The sequence below is a fragment of the Mya arenaria genome, chromosome 6, assembly GCF_026914265.1.
Source record: "Mya arenaria isolate MELC-2E11 chromosome 6, ASM2691426v1".
NCBI lineage: Eukaryota > Metazoa > Mollusca > Bivalvia > Myida > Myidae > Mya > Mya arenaria.
The window spans coordinates 37,125,388-37,144,389 of NC_069127.1; the positions used below are offsets into that span (position 1 = coordinate 37,125,388).

Consider the following 19,002-nt stretch of genomic DNA (forward strand, 5'->3'; position numbering starts at 1 on the left):
TTAATGCGTTCATGATAGAATAGAACTTAATGAATTAAAAATTTCTCAAATTTGATAGCCCCATGACAAAAAACAAAACAATAGATAAATATTTTTTTTTATAAAAAACTGTTTTTAGCTCGACTATTCGAAGAATAGGTGGGCTATACTACTCGCCCAGCGTCGGCGTCGGCGTCCGGTTAAAGTTTTAGGGCAAGTTGGGATTTTCACTTATAAGTCCAATACCCTACATTCAATTGACTTAATACTTAACACAGTTGTTCAGGGCCTCAATTGATGAGGTTAAATAACTCCATATTATTCTTTACACAGATTATGGCCCCTGATTGACTATGGAACTTAGGTTAAAGTTTTAGGGCAAGTTGGAATATTTATTAATAACTTCTATATCCTTTGTTTAATTGACTTAATACTTCACACAGTTGTTTAGGACCATCCCACAATGATGTTAAATAACTCCATATTATCCTAAATACAAGTTATGGCCCCTGATTGACTTAGGTTTTAGGGCAGGTTAAAGTTTTAGGGCAAGTTGGGATTTTCACTTAAAACTCCAATACCATTCATTCAATTGACTTAATAATCACACAGATGTTCAGAGCCATCATATAATGAGGTTAGATAACTCCATATTATCTTTTATACAAATTATGGCCCCTGATTGACTATGGAACTTAGGTTAAAGTTTTAGGGCAGGTTGGGATATTGTTTAATAACTTCTATACCCTTCATTCAATTGACTTAACACTTCACACAATTGTTCAGGACCATCAACCAATGACGTTACATAACTCCAAATCTAATAATACAAGTTACGGCCACTGATTGACTTAGGTTAAAGTTTTAGGCAAGTAAAAGTTAAGGGCAAGTTGGGATTTTAATAAAAAAAATATCTATACCGTTCATTAAATGCAAATAAAATTCAAAATTATTCATGACCATCTTTCAACAAGAAACATAACTCCATTTTAAGCCTAAATACAAATTATGGCACTTCTTTTTTTTTTAAATTTCCTTTGACAGGCATATTTGTATATTCTTAACCACATTTTTATAATGGGAAATCAAGTTATTTGAATTACTTGCGTCATTGTTTGGGCGGGCTGGTGGGAGGGCAGCATCAAAGTCACCTTACGTATCCAATAATTTTAGTTAGGTTTGACATAAAGAGACCAAAATTGGTATTATTACATCGTTATTGTATTCTAAGTCAAAGCGGCGTAGTCGAGCGCGCTGTCTTACGACGGCTCTTGTTGTATATTTAACAGGTGATGGGTTTTTGTATTTTGTATAGTTTATTTTGTTTTGTTCACCAGCTTTATGTTATTTAACTCTCACAGATACTGATATTATGACTTGCTTTTATACTTTTATACATTTTGAGCATTTTTTGTTACTATATGTTTCAAACGGCATGGTTATATTTTAAGGGACTTGCTCACGTTTTATAGGATTTGACATCGAAATATTAATGGTGGTTAAAATATGAACATATTTTTTGTTTAAATAACTAGTTCATTCTCTGACTTTGCAAATCCAAAGTTCTCCCAAGCTTGGGACTTATATTTTGCCGGCGCATTTCTATAGGGTTTCTCTTTACTACTGGTAGTATTTTCTTCCGCCATTCTTCGCTTTGCAGACGACTGAAAACTGTCAAAACAGCGAAAGCCACTTCAGCCGCATTTTCGCATACAGCTAGCTCGGAGATTCCAGTTGTTTTCATAACTTTTGTAAATTAAATTAAAAAAAGAAATTTAAATTGCATATGTTTTATTTTCATTTTTTATTTTAGTTTGAAAAATAAACACGGTGCAGATAAGTAAGATAACTAGTTGTAAGGTTACACACCACCATTGTTTTTCCCTATATAATTCAATGTAAAATTATAATTTTTAGACAACATTTAAAGGCATTTCGAGCGAATGCAGGCTATGATAACCACATATATTCTTAAAGTACAAGCTTTAAATTACATTTTAAGCCAATAAACAGGGGGAGGATCAAGTTATTCCTAAGAAAAATCACTCCACTTGAAAAACAAACTCTAAAAATTGCACCGTCCGCCATGACAGTTCTTCCAAAATGACCTTTCAACTATAGGGCAGCGGTTTATGCTTTAATCTCTACTCTAAATGATAAATCAAGCAAGAATAGATACTTAACGTATAAAAGTTTCAGGAATAATGATAGTTTTGATTTACAGTGTATTGAGCATGTGAAAACATGTCTATCAATCATAAGAACATTTTTTTTTATTGAGAATTTTCCACACAACGGAAGTACATATGACGTAATGGTGACGTCATTCCTATAACGTATATTGCTAGCTCTACCTGCTGTTTGCGAAAATGCGGCTGAAGTGGCTTTCAGTGTTTTGACAGTTAAAAATGAAAGTAAACAAATTGACCGGATCGTGCAATGATGTCTGAAAAGTGTTTTAAGCATACAAATCTTAAGTCGAGATAACGAATCTAACGATATGCGATACACACGATTTTTTACAATGCGATACGATACAGTATATCGTCGGGTACCGAATCGCGATTTCGCGATGCACCGATGAATCGTTACAGCCCTATCCATTTATGTGTTTACTCTTAGGCCTAAAAATAATTTTGCATTTATAGTTGTTAACAAAATTTACCTTAACATCGTTGGTATACTTTTTGAAATCCATTGATTTGTTTACAGTGGGTAAAATGTACCTTAACTTATTAAGTATACAAAAGATGGTAAAGTACATTTGGGCAACAGTAAACAAAAATACATTTCAAAAGTCATACAAATTAATGTTAAGGCTTAACATTAATTTGTATGACTTTTGAAATGTATTTTTGTTTACTGTTGCCCAAATGTACTTTACCATCTTTTGTATACTTTTTGAAATTCTTTAACTTGCTTGCTGTTGGCAAAATATACTGTTACATTTTCTATGTCATTTGGTAACTATTTGAGATCCATTATATATTTCCTGTTGGAAGAAATACAGTAATAATAATTTTATTTCATTTGTATATTCTTTCAATATTTATGCAAACAGCTGCAGAAACAAGCTCAGTAACAAAAAGTTTAAACATAAACGGTACTGGGTAAGCGCCAAAGACATAGAACATAAAATCACAAACAAGAAAAGTAGAAAAACAGCACAACACTCCACAAACAGCACAGTGCATACATATAATATTTCAAATTTATATTTTTTTTGTCATTAACCTGTTATTCTTGCTTACCTGTTTACTGTAAGCATAATTGCTGTTAGCATAATTCACTTTACCATCTTATACCACTGCAGCCAATTGCATAAAACTGTTCAAGTGTTTAGTGTCCTCAAAGTTATCCACAATATTTATTGATTGGTCAATATTTATCCAATAATAACTACTAACCAATGAAATCATTTTTAACCAGGTTTTCAACGAAAACCGGGTTATTAGAATGAGGTTGTCGTTGGGCGGGCGGGCGGACGGGCGGGCGTCAAACATTGGTTTCTGTTCAATAACTTTAGTTAGCATTGATAGATATTGATGAAACATGGTGTGTAGGTAGCTTATGGGAAGAGCTAGCTTGGGATTGCTTTTGAGTGGGGAGGGGCTAAGGTCAAGGTCACTATTACTTAAAATAGAAAAATGGTCAAGGTCACTGTTACTTAAAATAGAAAAATGGTTTCTGCCCAATAACTTTAGTTAGCATTGACAAATATTGATGAAACTTGGTGTGTAGGTAGCTTATGTGAAGAGCTAGCTTGGGATTGCTTTTGAGGGGGGTGGGGCTAAGGTCAAGGTCACTGTTACTAAAATAGAAAAATGGTTTCTGCCCAATAACTTTAGTTAGCATTGATAGATATTGACAAAACTTGGTGTGTAAGTTGCTTATGTGAAGAGCTAGCTTAGGAATGCTTTTGAGTGGGGCAGGGCTAAGGTCAAGGTCACTATTACTTAAAATAGAAAAATGTTCAAGGTCACAGTTACTTAAAATAGAAAAAAAATATTTCTGCCCAATAACTTTAGTTAGCATTGCCAGATAATGATGAAACTTGGTGTGTAGGTAGCTTATGTGAAGAGCTAGCTTGGGATTGCTTTTGAGGGGGGTGGGGCTAAGGTCATGGTCGCCTGTTACTAAAAATAGAAAAATGGTTTCTGCCCAATAAATTTAGTTAGGTTTGATAGATATTGATGAAAGTTGGTGTGTAGGTAGCTTATGTGAAGAGCTAGCTTGGGATTGCTATTGAGGGGAGGGTCTAAGGTCAAGGTCACTGTTACTTAAAATAGAAAAATGGTTTCTGCCCAATATCTTTAGTTAGCATTGACCGATATTGATGAAACTTGGTGTGTGAGTTGCTTATGTGAATAGCTAGCTTGGGATTGCTTTTGAGTGGGGAGGGGCTAAGGTCAAGGTCACTATTACTTAAAATAGAAAAATGGTTTCTGCCCAATAACTTTAGTTAGCATTGACCAATATTGACGAAACTTGGTGTGTAAGTTGCTTATGTGAAGAGCTGGCTTGGGATTGCTTTTGAGTGGGGAGGGGCTAAGGTCAAGGTCGCCTGTTACTAAAAACAGAAAAATGGTTTCTGCCCAATAACATAAGTTAGCATTGATAGATATTGGTGAAACTTAGTGCGTAGGTAGCTTATGTGAAGAGCTAGCTTGGAATTGCTTTTGAGTGGGGAGGGGCTAAGGTCAAGGTCACTATTACTAAAAATAGAAAAATGGTTTCCGCCAACAGTAATTTTCAGTTACGTCTCTTTTTGATAAAAGTGAAGATAAAGTCATACAACAAATTAATTGGCTCTAATTTCTGATTGCCCATAACAAAAACCTGGTTTCGTTGCATTGTGGCACTTCTAGTTAAATTAATAAGTCAACCTGCAAAAAATAACCCATGGACAACTTATCAAAGTTTTATACAATTAGCTGCAGGTGGCAGTAGTTCCTGTCTTCTGTTTTTAGCTTGTCTATCTTCCAAAGAAAAGTCGAGGTATTGTCATAGCCTTTGTATCATCGTCTGATTGCTAAAATGTAAACCTAAGTCATAACTAAAGATGCATTCGAGATATTCAAACTTGGTACATAGGTTGCAAAAGAATACATGCATGCACAGCAAGACTCATAACTTCAAGGAAAAGACAACAGACGAGCAAAATGGTCTTTGCTCCTTAGCTCTCGTTGCAACAATATTGTTAACATGTGTTATTGTGTGTTGAGCCATTGTCTATGTAGAAATAGCAGAATTCTCAAAATACTGTTTTATACATTTGTTATTCTTTTGTTATGTTTCTAAGTCTATTGCAATTTCTATTAAACTATAATTGTATAACACATAATACATGACGGTACCCAGCTTTATTCTTTACTTATACACAATCGAATCTTAAATGATCCAAAAAAGTGACTGTTTGAAAAATTGGATCACCTTTACATTACTAAATCTTTGTTTAAAAGTACAAAGCATGTCCACAAACTTTACAAACAGCCCGCATACATAACTCCATGTTGTGTACTAGTCGGAACATTGAGGGTGTCACTGATCCTTTTCCCCTAATTGGTCACTATATACTTCTTCATTTTCTACCCATAACCTGCGTAACAAATCATATTCAACTATTTGGAGGGTTTGCATACCAAATAATGCCATATTTTTAGTTGTTGCCTACCGTGAGTACATTATTCGCTTGGGAGTTTAGATTTACTCTATAAAAATATCCCCTGAATACTGGGTAAAAGGAAGGTGGTTTTCAGCCTAAATATCAAAACCTTGTGGATGGTTACAGGCGACTAAATTTAGTGGATCCAAGTTAAGTTAATATGAACTATAATTGTTCTACAATTGCTTTGTCTTTATCCTTTTGAAACCAGACCAGAGAATACTTTTGTTTGTGAAATAAGTACCTCGGATTTGTCCTCTTGTCTTTAATGCTCATAATTTGATAGTAAAAATCACCTTAACCTTTCCCCTATTTACCTCCAAAACAATTGGGGTCATCTGCTTACTATGATTAAGGCCTTTGAGTTTAAGAAATGTTTGGCATGATAATCCCCTGCTGTGCATCTCCTGCTAATTGTCCTTTCCGATAACTTGGTTACTTCCCCTGATTTCTAAGGGAGGCTACTCCATTTCCTACTTCCGGGGAATACATTTTGCAAGATGGCCGACGTAGACAATGAGATCACTGGGGCGTGTATGAATAACAATGAGTTGACACCATTTAAGGTCGTCGATTTGAAAAGATACCTTGCGAACCGGAAATTGAATGTATCAGGTCTTAAATGCGAATTGATTGAGAGGATAAAAGGCGCATATAGACTTTCTATAACTGACAAACGCGTGCTGGAGGAGAGAGATCGGGAAGAAAGAGAGAGAAGAGCAACCGAACGCTTTATCCTCCCATGTGGCGAGGGTCTTCCACCGCCATCAACACTGAAGGCATGGAAGTCCACTATTGATCTGTTTCCTGCTGTAGAGGAAAAGGATATATACAACTACATTGTACTGAAAAGAGACTCGAAACGTCAATTGAAGGCGAGGACTTATTATGTGGACGGACATGTACAGAAAGTTGAGGTATGTCAAATAGTGAGTTTATAATAAGTCTGAGGCTGTTTTTTCTGCCATGTTTACTTCATCTAGTTATATAATTAGCTCAAGGGGACTATTTTGACTTGGACATAAAAATAATTTGGTGTGAAAAATGTACTCAACATTTTTATGTAGGCGGGGCTAGCCACAATTAAGGGGGGTGTGGTGGATGCAAGCACATGTATGTGTCGAACCACACTGACTATATACTTATCTTAATTTTAAAAAAAATAATGTATTTTGTACAATTTTCATATGTTCTATGATGTATGTTGTTTATTTATTGTCATTTAAATTAAAATATTATTTATAATTTATTCTTCAGGTCCATCTCATAAGCGAAGAGTGCAGCCACTGTTATGTTCAAGCTTCCGTGCTGCCATCATTTCCAACTGCAGACAAAAGAAAGTCACCAGAGTACCAACCCTGGATCCTTCTGTCGAAAGTGACTGGCTGCATACACTCCGCGTTCTGCAACTGTCCAGCTGGGTAAGTTGAATTAATTTGTGATAAATCAAAGTCTCTGATCTGCATTGATGAAAGGTGTCAAACCCACACACGCTAGGCTATTTTGTCAGTATTATCAAATACTTAAACTTGGGGCATTCTTCAAACTATTTCATATCTTCTTATCAAACTTGGTACACTTGTTACAAGAGACAAAAAAGCACATGTTATAACTGTCATAATTTTGGCTTTCATGGTTAGCTGAGTTTTGCTATTTTTTTCTGAATGAAAGAACAGGCGAGCTTATGTATTGATTCAATGAACTCCCTTCACCGTGTTGGTGTTTACTTATGGCACTGTTTGTGTTTTGTATGTTCATGGCCTACCAGGAAATACTAAGTGTAAAATACTGTGTATTCACCTCCATTTTCAAACTTTAATGTTTTGGAATATACATGTAAGTATAACAAGTAAAAAGGCACACATGTAAATGAATTTTTTTATTTTCATCTAGTGAAGGTGAATGCTGCAACCATATTGGTGCCCTGCTGTATGGACTTGAAGACCTGACGCGTAAAAAAAACCCTTGCTCCAACATCCAAACCCTGTGCCTGGAACAACTTCAGCATGCTGTCTGCACCACGGAAACGTAAGCTGTCGCCTAGGAAATCTGAAGATCTTATGTTCTCAAAGAAGAAACTGTACAACGTGTCAGTACGTAAAGTTTCTGTAAACAAAAACCATGAACTGAACTCTATCAATGGATGCACTGTTAACATTGACAGATTTAGGCAGAAACTGGTTGGTTCGAAGTTGAATGTAGGCTGGTTAAAAAACTTTGAAATTGAAACAACTGAAAATGAACCAGATCTCCCTGTGTTACATTCTGTGCCATTCAACTACCATGATAGTGTAAACTTGAGGGACAGTTCTAGTAAGACAGTGTTTTTGGATCATTTTGACTCTTTGAAGCAAAGCGCTGAAGAAATTCAATTAACTGAAATCTTAACAAGGGGCCAAAAAAGTGGGAAATGGCAAGAGGCCAGAAAAGAACGCCTAACAGCTTCAAACTTTGGCAGCATCTGTCGTAGGAAAGAATCAACTGAACCTGACGGACTCCTGCGGCAGATGTTGTATTCCAATTTCACAAGCAAGTACACAGAATATGGAATTAAACATGAGAAGGCTGCAAAGAGAATGTATGCGAAAGCAATGCAAACTGACCACAAAGGACTAGCAGTTAAAGACAGTGGTCTAGTTGTATGTGCCGACAGACCCTACCTTGGTGCCAGTCCAGATGGGCTTGTGTTCTGTTCACATTGTACAGAAAGTGTTGGTCTGGTTGAGATTAAGTGTCCTGCCTCTAAGAAATGGAGGATGCAAACGCCTGAGGAATGCTGTGAAGACAATGATTTTTTTTGTCAGTTAGAGAATGGCAAGGTGTTACTCAAGGAAACACACAAATATTACTACCAGGTCCAAGGGCAGATGGGAATCACCGGGAGGAAATGGTGTGATTTTGTAGTTTGGACATGTGTAGGTCTTTCTATACAGAGAATTGCATTTTGTGAATCATTTTGGCTGAAAATGTTGTGTCAACTTGACAGATTTTGCCTTGAATCATACATTCCTGAACTGTACGCACAACGTGTTAAAAGGGGAATGAGTCTGTTCAATTGATTTGTACATCGTCTAGTTATGTGTTGTTTATACATGTACATTTGAATGATCAATAATGGCAATTTATGTGAATATCTTGTTTGCTTTCAGTTATTTTCATAACTATATTCAAAATGAAACTCCAAAATGACTGTATTGTTACTATAATTTGAAACCATGAATAAAAAAGTTGTAAATCTAAATTTTGGGCAGTATTTTGAAAGTATGTGTACTTTTGTCAACATATTGTGATTATGCGATGCTGTAAATCTACTTTAATTATTTCCTTGTTTTATGTTTGACCTTTTCTACTTTTCCTTTCCATTTATCTAGTTTTCAGGGATGTATTTCTGAGCTTAATAAATGGACATATGTTTAACCTTTCAAGTGTGTTATTATTGCATTTTGTGTGCAGGATAGTGATAGCGTTTATATTGCCATTGTTTAAAGAAGTAGCTGAGTTTTACTCTAAAACAATTGAAGATGTTCAATTGAATATTGGTTTGCATGTAGCTACTGCACGGCCCATAACTCAAGACTGTCGAGTTGTTCTCCTTTTCTGACTTGCTAATTAAAAACAACAAATGAGTGTTACTTTCTTATGTTTGCAGGGTGCAAAACTTAAAGGGGCTATGCACCGTGTGATGAAATATCGAAAAAAAAAAAAGAAACTTGTCAAAAACTGACATAAACTTGGTATCAATGTGTACAATGCATTGAAACTAACTAACTGAAGTACCACATACCGTAGTATACAATTAATTTATTTTCGCATTATTTTTTCCATATTTCTCCATTAATTTTTTTTTACTGGGTATGTATACCTAGTAGAATTCATTCTTATGCGTGATTTGCTAGTTGATGATATCATGGGATATAACCAAGTAAGGTATATTAGCTTAAGCATTCATATGGTTTCGGATAAGCCTTCGTAGCAAAGTGGATACAACACTGGACAGCTATTTTGGTGACACTAGTTCAATCCATAGCTCAATTTTCTTTTACATTTTGGTATTTCTTTACCATTATCATATCAGAAGAGTAAAACATTTTATTAAATAATTTGTCCTGAGATTTGTTACAGAAAAAAACTTTATTGGTGCCAATCTGGTGTACAGTCCCTTTAAACATTGGGACATATTTAGCATGGGGCTAGTTTTTTTAATCTAATGTATCTTAAAGTTAACATTTGTCGGGCATTTCAGTTTGATCTATGGCACTCTTGCCTATTCTTATTTCCACTTAGTTCAATTATGAAACTGATATGAAAATGGTTCATACTGAAAAATCCTTTAAGCAATTCAATACTAATGATTTGAAGTACGTGGTAGATCAATTACACATGGCAAATAAAAAAAAACTCATTTCAGAGCCAAACTTAATAAGTGATCTTTGACTTTTATTCTTAGAAATGTTACAAATAATAAAACCACAAAATACAAAGCAGATGTTTCACAAACAAAAAATTATATCAATAAATTGATCAGTTAATGCATACATGTTTCAAATCAAATCTTGAAATCCATTCACATGAGCATATTTCCTTATCCATTTTTGTCAAACCTGAATCAAATGTGTAATCTCATATGTTATCATATAACTTGCTCGAAAAAATGATTTTAAAACAAAATTGTAATTTCATTGTTCTAGTTAGAAGTATACAAGTTTTTATCCCTAAATCTAATGCTTGATATATACAAACGCTTTCATTGACACATGAGTTATTATTGAACAAGTGGTGGCCATAGATTTGTCAAATATGTGCATATTTTGAACACTTTAGAAATTCTCCTTGACTGTGTTATAGGAATATTGCCATGCAATATTCGAAAGTTCTTGATTCTCTCCATTTGCCTTTCAACATGTATTCGTAAACTTGCAATATCTTTTGTAAGGAGAACCTCACGTTTAGAGAATTGTTTTCCTTTCTGTTTAAATGGTGGAATAATGAGATGAATGCCTCTTGGAGTAGTAAGGTCTGTAATAGTGAAACCCTTATCAACCATTATGGCGTCTCCTTCTTCAAGCAAGTCCAAGAGTCCACATTTTTCTGTGAGTTTCTTGTCACTGGTACAGCCCACCCAACAGTCAGAAACAAAAGTTACAACACCATTTGGGCTTATACCCACCAAAATCTTATGAGTCATGTGAGACTTGTAATCACTGTACATTAAACTTTTCAAAGAAAGAGAACTGGATGTTTCACTGTAAATTTCAGTGCAGTCGATAATAATTCTAGTGTTAGAATATTTCTCTTTAAATTGTTCAGGCATGTTATTTTTCACTACCTCACGAGATGGCCATTGAACAAGAAAGGATAATTGTACATGTAAATAGTTGATCCATCTTTCAACAATGTCACTACATTGTGAAGTGGATATGCAAAACCTAGTACCTAGATCTTCAAATAACAGACCTAGACGTAGGCGCATCAGCACCATGAAAAATTCATCCAGAACACTTAGAGTTCTTGGCCGTCCTCCATCTGAATCTTTATAGTTAAGTTTCCGCCTTGATGTCCGCACTTCAGCTTCATCCTTGATTTCATCAAACAAAGCTTCAAACACAACTCGATTAGGGATTCCGGTGTAAAAACTGACCAAATCGTCATTGTATTTTACGTCATCATATGTGAGCATAGGTAGCTGACATTGTACACCAAAGTCTCTAGTAGAATGTTCTGTTTGTGAACTGAAGTCTGCTGTTTTTCCCAGGAAACTTTCTTCAGTTTGTACTTCCATCACTGCACAGTTGTTCTCAGTCTGTGTGTCACAACATCTGAAACATATACAAATTGATCATGTACCCATTTACCACATCTTACATGTACAGTCTGGTAACCCTAACCAAATGTTTGTTTTTTTGGCCTTAAACATTTACAAACACTTAAATTTTCCTATTTTTGTTAAAGAATGAAGAAAAATGATCAGAAGTAATTAACTTATCAGATCGATTTCATAGCACAAGAAGCAATATATATATATATTGAACAATACCTAAAGGACTGATTCTGTGGCTGTAGTACTGGTCCCATGCAGTAATCATGCAGGTGGACAGAGGTATCAATGGCATGCCCGGAAGGGGATACAAATGACAGTTGTGGCTGTATACTATCATCATTTGACAGTTCTAGGTCTAAATCGTCATTGACCGTATCACCATCATCATCATCACCTACGTCTTCATCAAGGAGCTGAAATTGCAAATGAAACTGTATAAGATAAATGTTTTAGTACAAAATCTGCCAGGCTATATGGTACACATTTTTCCAGGCTGTATTTGAAAACAATTCTTTAATCATTTCTTAAATTACAAAATTTACAAATAAGTGCTGTGACATTGTTTTTAAGCACCGTTGATATAACATAATTCATTTTGAGGTGCATGTAAGGAAGAACTTAAACTAATATAAGAAATAAAAAATACCGTTGGCTGGAAGGTTTTGGTAGCACCAGTCTCAGTTGGAAACATAGATGGAAGTGTATGCTGGAATGAAGGTCCTCTGAAGCCAACAAAATGCTCACTACACAATCGTCTGTGTTCATTCCACTGGAACGATCTCATGACCGTTTTACATCGCTGCACCCACACACGTTTTAAACGTTTGTTCTGAGGAAAACGGTGCAATGACACTTTTCTCCCATCAATAACCTTTCCTCTGTAAATTCCTTTACAAATACAACAGTACTTAGGGGTTTTCCTGCCCGTTTTCTTTATTAGTTTTGAATCTTTACTTTCCATTTTCACTTGTTGCTGTTTACTTCCTGGTTTGTGTAGTCCCCGGAAGTAAATTTCCGCTTTTTGCGCATGCCCACTTGAAGAGTATTCAGGGAAAGATAATCGAGTTATCGGAAAGGACAATTGCACTGATTTCACAGTAGGGACCAATTTCCTGTGTATTTGTTTATTGGCTCAGGGCCATTTAGGGTCTATTTTATTTTCTATTTTAAACCCTTCAAAACTGCACAGCAGATCATACTCTGATTTGAGATCTGATTTAAAACAATTAGGCAATTAGATTAAGATCAATACACAGAGGTTATTTACTTTACATGTTGTTTTTTTTGGGGGGGGGGGTCACTTATAGAAGGATTATATCATATAGACTGGCCCCAAGCAATTGATTTTAAATGAAAATGTAACACAGAACGCTGACGCGGATGACCATGTCTTCTGTGCTTTTCAGGCGACACAAAAAACATTTAATCCACCCTTTATAACGGTTTTAAGGATGAGTTTCAAAGGTATATTGAATCATGAGATGTCCATCATAGAATATAGGATGTTGCTTCATTAATCCTTTTTGAACTCCTGCCATTTAAAATACACGGCTTGCTACCTTGTTTGGCAACAACTGAAACGATTAAAACACTAATAAAAGACCTTCAAAGTGAACACCAACACTGTTGTTTTAGACAAACAATGGGCATATGTTACTTGACACTGATTAAAGTCAGATTTATATGCCTTGCTATATTATCTCTAGCAATATGTGTACCAAATTTCAGTTAAATATTTTGAACATTTTTCTTCGTTCTTATCTAGATTAAATGTAGAGGATGATATACACCTGAGGTTAACACAATAACTGGATTTTTTTCTTTAAAAATAAGACAAGATTGAAATTCAACATTTATTTAAGTAAATAAATACAGAAAAGATACATCATAGAAGTTCAATACTTTTTAAAGTTTTATTTGTAAATTTTATCACAGACCACAAAATGTTCACAACTAAATATCACAAGTCACAATTACATTTACTCTTTATAGCAGTTAATAGTATCCAATAAATGCTTCCTAAATATTCTTTACAATTCATTCACAGAACAGTCACGCAGATGCTGAAACAATCTGTAATCCTTACTTCACAGGTGGCACTGGTTCTGAAAAGAAAAAGGATTCATAACTCAACAATTGTTAAATCCATTGTTATTGGCCTTGCTTCACATGTGCATTTTGTGTACCAAGTTTCATTGAAATACCTTGATTGGTATTTGAGTTATGGCAAAGAATAGGTTTTTGCACAATGCTGACAATAACGACACCAAGGCTAAGACGATACCTTAACTTTTTTTCTTAAAAAACACCCAGACAAGCTAGAAATAATTAAGGAAGATAAATGTTTTCTTTTTTAAGATCAACTGCAAAACATCTTTGCTTCTCAATCAACACTTGATAACAAAATGCATACAACTTATTATTTTAACGAAACAAAGTATGTCGAATTGGACTTGTCTCAGTTGATATTACATTCTTAAGCTAACAGAATACACTTTGTAATCATAAATTGTAACCCTAACATTGTGTAACATACCCTGTGAACTCAAAAATATTCTTCAGTGTGTACTTATAATAAAAATCACCCAATTCAAGCCTGGATTGGGTCAAGTTGCCATATTCGTTATGTCTTTCCTAATTACAATTATTAAACTAATAAAATATCCGATGAATCCAAAATAACAAAGTGATGAAAGTACTACATTACCGGTAGATTTATACAAAGTAAGAAAACCAAATCAACACAAAAAACCTCAAACAAGTTCCTCACCAAGTGTGATATTTCTACGGGGGCGTATAATGCCGGTGGTGGAGGGGGGTTTAGTGGAGATGAGCCGTGCCCCTGGAGATTTCCCGCCCTGGGGACTGGACATTCCCCGGTTGTCAAACTCATGGGCTACCAGGACAGGTGGGTGGAGTTAAGGTCATAACAGCTATTAAAACTGACACAAATTATTTGAAATAATTTAACTGAAAGTCATTACACTAACACAAAATTCCAAATTTTCATTAACAATAGCAAGCAGATACCATCTTTTGTTTGATTTTCTCAGTTGATTAAGGAGGCGTAAATGGACAGTAATTGAAGCAAAATTTGTGGGCCGCTATACAGGCATGTATTGTCATTGGTGGTATGTGTAGTAAGTTTGATGGTAATATCTCAGTTTCTTTGGTGGTATGTCACTACCAATACCGAAGCTTAGTATTGATAATACATGTATCTCAACATTTTATCTGAATTTTTTTTTTTTTTTTAGTTTTTACCACTATTAAAAAGAGCATTTAGATAATAGATTGATAATAAATACCACCAATCAAAGCTGATAACTCTCCCTATCAGTAACCATATCCTATAATTCTATAAACTGAGCAAAAACTGTTCCCTAATGAGTCGTAGAAAGGATATTCGCTGTGATGGGCAGGAAGAGGACGTCTGTCTCAGTGACGATCTCCAGCTCATGTCTTATCGCGCCAACCCCGGTCTCGCCCTCTGCCCCTACGGCAATCGCATAGATCTCTACATCAACCTCTACCTTCATTCCAGCAGCGACCTAGTGAATAATTAAGTAGCAATTAATAGGAATGGGTCACGTTGCAAAACATATTGCAAAAATTCTAATGCATATCATGATATATCGTTTGAAAATACAAGTAAAAAATGGACATTTTATTAAAGTACATATACCAGAGGAAAATTATTATAAGTTTCACAAATCAAAGCACATCGATGGATCTGCAGGTGATCAAGAGTTACTTAAGTGCATTTACAGTATAGTATAAATAAAACAAGAAAATACCGATATTCTGTGGATGCATATACAGTAGATATGTATCGCATCTGCACTCTATCACAATATATCCAATTATCAATAATATCACACTTCACTAGCAATTAAATTTTCTATTTTAGTCAATCTCAAACAACAGCATTGGAAGGCATTACATGTTCAAAGCATAACAAGTCAGAATAGAGAAGGAAAATGTAATCCTCACTCACACCATCAAAAACCATTAAATACAGCAATTCAAGAACCACAACTCAGGAGTGACTAAAGAAAGTTTGAAAAACATTGAATAAGAACTGCTCATGTTAGAAAGCGGACATACATACATTTGTAATAACTTTTTTTTGTTTATCAAAGGGCCATAACTGAGGGGGCTTTCTTTTAAACCAAACATATAAAGAATGTATTTGAGCTTTTTGCTCACAGTTTAAAATTTGAAAACTGAGCTGAAAACAACATAACTTAAAGACACCACAAAATCATAAGCGCTGCAAAACAAACGCCAACGTTTTTTGAATGATGTTGTTTTTTCCGTCAAAGAGGGGCATAGCTGAACAATGTTCAAAGCCAAAGTTACGGGCCTTGCTACACATGTGTACATTGTATTTTCCAACAAGTGTACCAAGTTTCATGTGAATAACTTAAATTGTTTTTGATGTGATTGTGAAGGTTGATTTTTTTAGCAAAATGACTATGTCTGACAACAGCAAAGCTATCACAAAGGCTCTTCTTGTTTTCTTCAATAGACATGCTTATTAATATGTAGACAATACAACTTACTGGACCAGGTTTGTATATGATCCTGATGCCTGTGGCAGGTGGGGGCTGTTTAATCTTGAATCTGCATGTATCCACGCCTGTGTTTTTCAGCATCACCATGTGGGCGTATGTGTTCCCCTCCTTGAGCACCCCGAAATCCACCTCCTCGGGCAGCAGAATGAGGCCCCGCATGGCGGCCAGCTGGGCCTGACCCTTCACTGTTGCCCCAGCAAGCAGGGAGTTGTTTGTCCTGCGCCGCACAGGATCCTCAACTTGGATATACTGAAAGAGTATAAGGACATGTATATATCTAATTGATTTACATGAAATGAATACAAGCATTTAAAAAAAAAAAACACACAAGGAAATAGTTTAGTCTTATAACAGTGAAATAAAACTGGAAGTATAGTTAAAATATCACAGGTAAGCTAGGAATGTAGATCATGCAACAGCCATCAATTCATTCAGACAAGATAAAATAAATTTTAAACCAAACTAACTCTTTGACAATTTGGATAAGGAATTATTCTCTCTTTGTTACAACCTTAAATGAGAGTATCAAACATTAAATTAAAATACCAAGCTTAGTTAAGAGCTGATCCTCTTTTGGTCACAACCGATGAGTATCAATTGTCAAAGTACCAACCTATACCTGGCTTACCTCCTTTGTTGACAGCTGGAAGGGGAACCAGCTTGGTTTTTGGCCTGCAAAGTAGACCTGTTCACCACCATTGTCGATACTCTTTAGCAAAACACATGCAATTACTAACCTTAATGTTGGGAATGGCCCCTGGCTTGCCTCCCTTAATGACAGCTGGAAGGGAAACCGGCTTGTTTCTTGGCATTCCAAGTACATCCACCGTTATGCTCAAGTCAATCATCTCATCAGCACAACATTTGTCAATACTTCTGAGTAAAACACATGCTATAACTAACCTTAGTGTTGGGAATTGCTCCTGGCTTGCCTCCCTTGATAACAGCTGGGAGGGGAACCGGCTTGTTTCTTGGCCTCCCAAGTACATCCACCGTTATTCTCAAGTCAATCATCTCATCAGCACAACATTTGTCAATACTTCTGAGTAAAACACATGCTATAACTAACCTTAGTGTTGGGAATTGCTCCTGGCTTGCCTCCCTTTATGACAGCTGGGAGGGGAACCGGCTTGTTTCTTGGCCTTCCAAGTACATCCATCTTCATGCTCTGGGATAGCATCTCCTGTTCACCTCCAAACTCTGGCTCTGAAATGTGGTAAATCAGGGCTGATTAATTTTTATTTTTGTCTTAGAAAATTTACAAATGATGTAATTTCCAACAAATGATTGATAGCACTATTTCATAATTAAAATCATAAAGAATCTGTACCAAAATTTCTAAATTTCTTTAACTATTAATAAAGAAAGATGTAAACCAGATTTATCTTATAATTTTATATTAATTACTAAAAACTTAAGTTATCATTTACAATGAAAACTGAGAAATATATTTTTAAGATAAATATTTGAGCAGTGTGTGTATATTGGGTAGAAATCAGTACATTGTATTATACATGACAGTATTGATGTCCTGGTGAGTTGCCGCATGTAATGATGACCCTAATTTCACAGCCAAACCTAAAAAACTTCTATGGGCTGAATTAAGTAACCATCATAGTTTTAACTTGATTCTAAGAGAAGAATCATTCTGAGTGTTTTGATTGGACTAAAAAATTAATTGGCCAAAAGACTGAATGGAATCACTGAGGCGTGTGTTAAGATAAGTACGGTACATGTACAAAGAATGTATGGGATCCTGACCCAGTATGTGTGGTATTCAACAACTGCTTTAGATTGAACTTAATTTTAAGAGTAGAATCTAAGTGTTTTCATTGGATAAAAATTTTTATTGGCTAATAGACTTAATGGAATCACTGAGGCATGTTTGAACTATATTAATACAGCCCCTTGACACTTACGTCATTCTGTGGATTACGTCTTCCCTGTTGAAGACTGTTAACAATATGAGATGAATGTATATGGGAAATTGATGGTGATTTCTATGTGCATGCATCTATAGTGATTCACTACTTAAACTACATGTATACATCGGATGTTGCACGGAAAAAAAATATAGTAAAAACAAACAATTAAAAGCATATCAGTGACTTGCAAGAAAAACTCTTCACTACAACAAGTGTTTCAACTTCTGACAGAATTTATAGATTCAAGAAACCTGAGAAAATCCTACAAACATAAATATATTTAAAAAAAACAACCATACACAAATGTGTTGATTTTTTTTAAATTCTTATATTTGAGAACAATTATAGTTTCAAACTGTTTTTTACTAATGTTCATTACAAACACTTTTCGCTCATCGATCAAATCAATTTAAGCTGTCAATCAAACCATTACAGTACCTTCCTCTAGTGCGGGTTGCTCAAATATGATTGGATAATCAAGGTGGGAGGGGAGGTCAGAGGGAGACTCTGTCCCCGCCCCTGCCTGCTTGGGGGTGGGGTTTCCTGAAAACAGCCATATTGCTACAATGCCCACACTGTGTGCTAACTATGCTATGAAATTCTAAGAATATGTTAAAATCTGTGAAACATTCATTTGCTGTATGGATAACTCAGCTTTAAATAAAATCGAAAGAAAATAACTGTACCAAAGTTTTTGATAAGTTTAGTGAAATTATGACAATTGGATATTATTTTTTTAATTTATTTTTTTATTAGGTCCACTGAGTATCATATATAAAAGATACTCCAGTAGCAGGTCACTCTAACAATAGCAAATGAATGTTGTGCGCAATTATTACAATGATGAATAAATACATAAAGCCACATCTAGTAGAAGATATAAGAACATCAGTAATTCTGAATAAAGGAATTCTGAATAACCTTGAGTGTTCAATAAAGAAGAAATAATTGAAGGCAATCCTCGGTATCACAGTGTCTCAGACATTAATAAATCAATTCATAATCAATTATCTTTTAATGATTTTCATTAAATTTTGC

General features: G+C 35.1%; 4 protein-coding genes across 19 annotated transcripts in view; 2 read left to right on the top strand and 2 right to left on the bottom strand.

The window, feature by feature from the left end:
• Positions 1-6,144: 6,144 nt before the first annotated feature.
• Positions 6,145-7,069, top strand: LOC128237763 (uncharacterized). Its single transcript, XM_052953348.1, has 2 exons — positions 6,145-6,561; positions 6,902-7,069. Exons 1-2 carry the CDS (start codon positions 6,145-6,147, stop codon positions 7,067-7,069), a joined length of 585 nt encoding a protein of 194 aa, XP_052809308.1.
• On the top strand, positions 6,522-8,703 carry LOC128237764 (uncharacterized). The gene is made up of 3 exons (XM_052953349.1): positions 6,522-6,561; positions 6,902-7,065; positions 7,538-8,703. Exon 3 carries the CDS (start codon positions 7,651-7,653, stop codon positions 8,701-8,703), a length of 1,053 nt encoding a protein of 350 aa, XP_052809309.1. The 5' UTR covers positions 6,522-6,561; positions 6,902-7,065; positions 7,538-7,650.
• Positions 8,704-10,305: 1,602 nt separating this feature from the next.
• Positions 10,306-12,409, bottom strand: LOC128238217 (uncharacterized). Its single transcript, XM_052953890.1, has 3 exons — positions 12,109-12,409; positions 11,679-11,875; positions 10,306-11,460 (listed from the first exon to the last, which is right to left on the bottom strand). The coding sequence occupies exons 1-3, from the start codon at positions 12,244-12,246 to the stop codon at positions 10,407-10,409; spliced, it is 1,389 nt and encodes a 462-aa protein (XP_052809850.1). The 5' UTR covers positions 12,247-12,409; the 3' UTR covers positions 10,306-10,406.
• Positions 12,410-13,301: 892 nt separating this feature from the next.
• The window catches only part of LOC128238212 (sperm-associated antigen 17-like), a 49,938-nt gene continuing 44,237 nt past the window's right edge, over positions 13,302-19,002 (bottom strand). For 13 of the 16 annotated variants that reach the window (XM_052953887.1, XM_052953877.1, XM_052953884.1 and 10 more), the window contains 6 exons: positions 18,403-18,507; positions 17,109-17,245; positions 16,028-16,288; positions 14,869-15,013; positions 14,233-14,370; positions 13,302-13,567 (listed from right to left, as the gene is read on the bottom strand). In XM_052953887.1, coding sequence (XP_052809847.1) covers positions 13,545-13,567; positions 14,233-14,370; positions 14,869-15,013; positions 16,028-16,288; positions 17,109-17,245; positions 18,403-18,507 — 809 coding nt within the window. In that variant the 3' untranslated portion in view covers positions 13,302-13,544. The remainder of the gene's footprint in view (positions 13,568-14,232; positions 14,371-14,868; positions 15,014-16,027; positions 16,289-17,108; positions 17,246-18,402; positions 18,508-19,002) is intronic. The other 3 variants (XM_052953886.1, XM_052953885.1, XM_052953882.1) reach the window with 1 other exon arrangement.

Bases quoted from the DNA above. Each gene is read 5' to 3' on its own strand.
- LOC128237763 (XM_052953348.1), top strand. From the start codon at position 6,145: ATGGCCGACGTAGACAATGAGATCACTGGGGCGTGTATGAATAACAAT. The intron at 6,562-6,901 runs GTATGTCAAATA...TTTATTCTTCAG, and splicing joins GACATGTACAGAAAGTTGAG to GTCCATCTCATAAGCGAAGA.
- LOC128237764 (XM_052953349.1), top strand. From the start codon at position 7,651: ATGCTGTCTGCACCACGGAAACGTAAGCTGTCGCCTAGGAAATCTGAA.
- LOC128238217 (XM_052953890.1), bottom strand. From the start codon at position 12,246: ATGAGATCGTTCCAGTGGAATGAACACAGACGATTGTGTAGTGAGCAT. The intron at 11,876-12,108 runs GTATTTTTTATT...TTGCAATTTCAG, and splicing joins CCAAAACCTTCCAGCCAACG to CTCCTTGATGAAGACGTAGG. The intron at 11,461-11,678 runs GTATTGTTCAAT...TATATGTTTCAG, and splicing joins CCACAGAATCAGTCCTTTAG to ATGTTGTGACACACAGACTG.